This window comes from Cibotium barometz, chromosome 18 (assembly GCF_041138505.1).
Source record: "Cibotium barometz isolate CiBa-2024 chromosome 18, ASM4113850v1, whole genome shotgun sequence".
Taxonomy (NCBI): Eukaryota; Viridiplantae; Streptophyta; class Polypodiopsida; order Cyatheales; family Cibotiaceae; genus Cibotium; species Cibotium barometz.
The window spans coordinates 28,732,244-28,734,895 of NC_141063.1; the positions used below are offsets into that span (position 1 = coordinate 28,732,244).

Below are 2,652 nucleotides of genomic sequence, written 5' to 3' on the forward strand. Positions count from 1 at the left end.
GGACTACACCCGAGCATCCTCTCCACTGAACCCTAGCTCACTCACCGTCCACGTTCCAGTAGACGGTCTTGGAGGTTGGCCGATCTCCCCGTATCCGCTATGAGCTACGTAACAAACATCTTCTAGGAGACCGTGAATGTTCATGGATTTCATGCATAATACTTGATTGAAAAATTAGCACTACCCCAATGAGGTTTGCTTATATAAGAATATGGCATCAATATATATCTTACAATTGCCACCATATGGTTCCCGAGACAAAAAGATAGATCTACCAAGCACATTGATGTCACTTGTAGTTTCTATGCTAAAAAGAATTTCTTAGTTGCTCATTGAGAATCACATCATGTGCATTGATACTACATTATGGTCAAAGATCTTTTGAATACATTAAAATTGTTTACTAATTGATAAGGTTTGCATGAGAATTTTCCTTTAGGATATACTTGAATTTGGATAAGAGACATGTATACAAAGTCTACTTTGTGTTACTACAATCAAAGTTCTTTAATTAAGCACTCCAAGATTGTTTTAGCTTTACTTGAGTTTTGTTAAAGAAGGATTTTTCCAATAATAAATTGGCTATTAAAAATCCTAATATCCAAGGTTGTCTCTATTAGAGCGTGTGGCTTGTATTAGTAAGTATCCTACATTGGCAAGTGTGTACAAATCTGTTGAGGCTTGGATCTTGTTTTAAGTGTACAAGGCAAAAATAAGATTGTTAAAGTGGCTACCACGTGTAGTACGAGACATGACCAGACCACCCATGGGCAAGGTGGTCGGTCTATGGGTCTAGAAAAATCACACACTCCTATGTTTAAGGGTGGTCTCGAGCAATTATTGGGTTATACAAATTAGATAGGTTGGTGAAATTCTCAATGTATACTCTATGCAAATGTGAGAATGTATTTGGAGTTCTCACACTACTAGGCATTCTTCTCATATGCTTTGTTTAGGTAGTCTTTTATGTGGTGGGTGGGGTAAATAGCCAAGTGGATAAGGTGGCAGACAGTGAAAGTAAAAAAGTTGTCACACAAAACAATAGCCTCTTTATATACTACCTACCACTTTAAAAAAGTCTCATGTCCTATCACCCAACTCCTAAATTCTCAAGTTTTTAAGCAAGTATTTCTAAGGTAGCAAATTACACCGAAGGCTTGCATTTAGTCTTGAAAGACGTAACCCCCAAAACAAAACAAAAAAAGATACACAAAATCCCCCACCCTTGGCCTTTCTCCTCTTTGATAGCCGAAAATTACAATCATGAAAAAAAAAATATTGCCATTTGCAATGGTGTGGCTGCATGCATTTTAAGGAGAGGATATAGAAATCACCTATTTTTGTGAAGTCTGCAATTTCTTTTGTAATCAAACCTATATTTGGGCTTATTGAAGGCACAAACTAACAAGCCAAAAAAAAACTTCATAACTAAAAAACATAGAACATCCTTGGATTTCAGCTTCCAGGATGATACGGAAGCCTCACCATGGCAAGCCAAAAAAAGAAAAGAAAAAAAGAAGAGAGCTTCACATAATACAAGCTTATGTGAAGTATTTATTACATATATATTCTAGCATAGAACGTGTAATTACTTAAAAAGGTTATTAAGTGTTAGTGAGAAATTTAGCGATTAGAGGAACTTAGCGAGGAAGGAACCGAAGACGGTGTCTTCCTGGATGGCTCGCCACAGGTGATGGTCGGGCATGAAGGAGGCCCACCAGCAGAAGAAGTGCCTGATGACGAAGAGGAGAACCTCCACGAGGAGGAAGCCGCCCACCAGGGACGGCACCACCACCGCGTACTGCAGAGACCTCGACTCCCCCGCCACCGTCAGCCCCGCGAACGGGTACGCCGCTGCCAGCGACACACACACCAGAATCAAGCACGCCACGCCGCCCGCCGTCTTCGACAAACCCTCCGCGAGCCGCTTCCTCTGTGCGCCTATGGAGGCGAACCTGTTAGGGTTATGTGCAGAGAGAAAATGCGACACAGAGACCAGCAGGCCCGCGATGCAGCTCATCAGAGCCAGGCTGTTGAAGAAGAAGAAGATCCGTAGATATGATGAAGAGGATGGTTGTGGCGGTGGCAATGATGATGGGGGTTTTAGGGGCGTTGGCGGGTGCAGGAAGCCAGAGAGGGGGGCGATCAAGAGGATGAAGAAGGCGATGAAGCGCGGGCTGATGCCCCTGAACAGGAGATTCTGCAGGTGCCCATAGTCGTGGATATCGGTCGGGGGTGTGGGCAACGCGAAGCTTCGAAGCTGCTGCATTTGCTTGGCGATGGCACTTTAGCTACCTACAAGGCTCTTTCTCAAATGCCCCGAAAACTACTCACGATGGTGAATGTGGTAGGGTCGCCATCCACATAGGGCGGCTTAAGCTGCTAACCGCCCGGGCGCCCGTCCCCGGTTTAGCGCTAGCAAGTCCACACATGCTACGTACTTGCCGGAGGGACAGCTGTGCTGGCCCTCTACTTGACACCATAGCAAGTTTTTGGGAAGGAAAGTAGGTAAAGCAACGTGGCAAAGGGCCCTTAGATTTGCGTTGAATTTGCCGGCAAAGCAACGCAGAGGGCCCTTAGGCCCAGTTCACAGTGAAGCGGCGGAAAACACACTCAAAAATGAGCAATTCCAGGTGGAAAAGTTAAAAAATG

General features: G+C 44.3%; 1 protein-coding gene across 1 annotated transcript; it reads right to left on the reverse strand.

Moving 5' to 3' along the window:
- Window positions 1-1,355: 1,355 nt before the first annotated feature.
- On the reverse strand, window positions 1,356-2,338 carry LOC147629162 (uncharacterized). The gene has a single exon (XM_086812955.1). The coding sequence runs from the start codon at window positions 2,267-2,269 to the stop codon at window positions 1,631-1,633; it is 639 nt and encodes a 212-aa protein (XP_086669081.1). The 5' UTR covers window positions 2,270-2,338; the 3' UTR covers window positions 1,356-1,630.
- Between the last annotated feature and the right edge of the window lie 314 nt (window positions 2,339-2,652).

What these genes read in the sequence shown, in the direction of transcription:
- LOC147629162 (XM_086812955.1), bottom strand. Translation starts at nt 2,269, where the DNA reads ATGCAGCAGCTTCGAAGCTTCGCGTTGCCCACACCCCCGACCGATATC.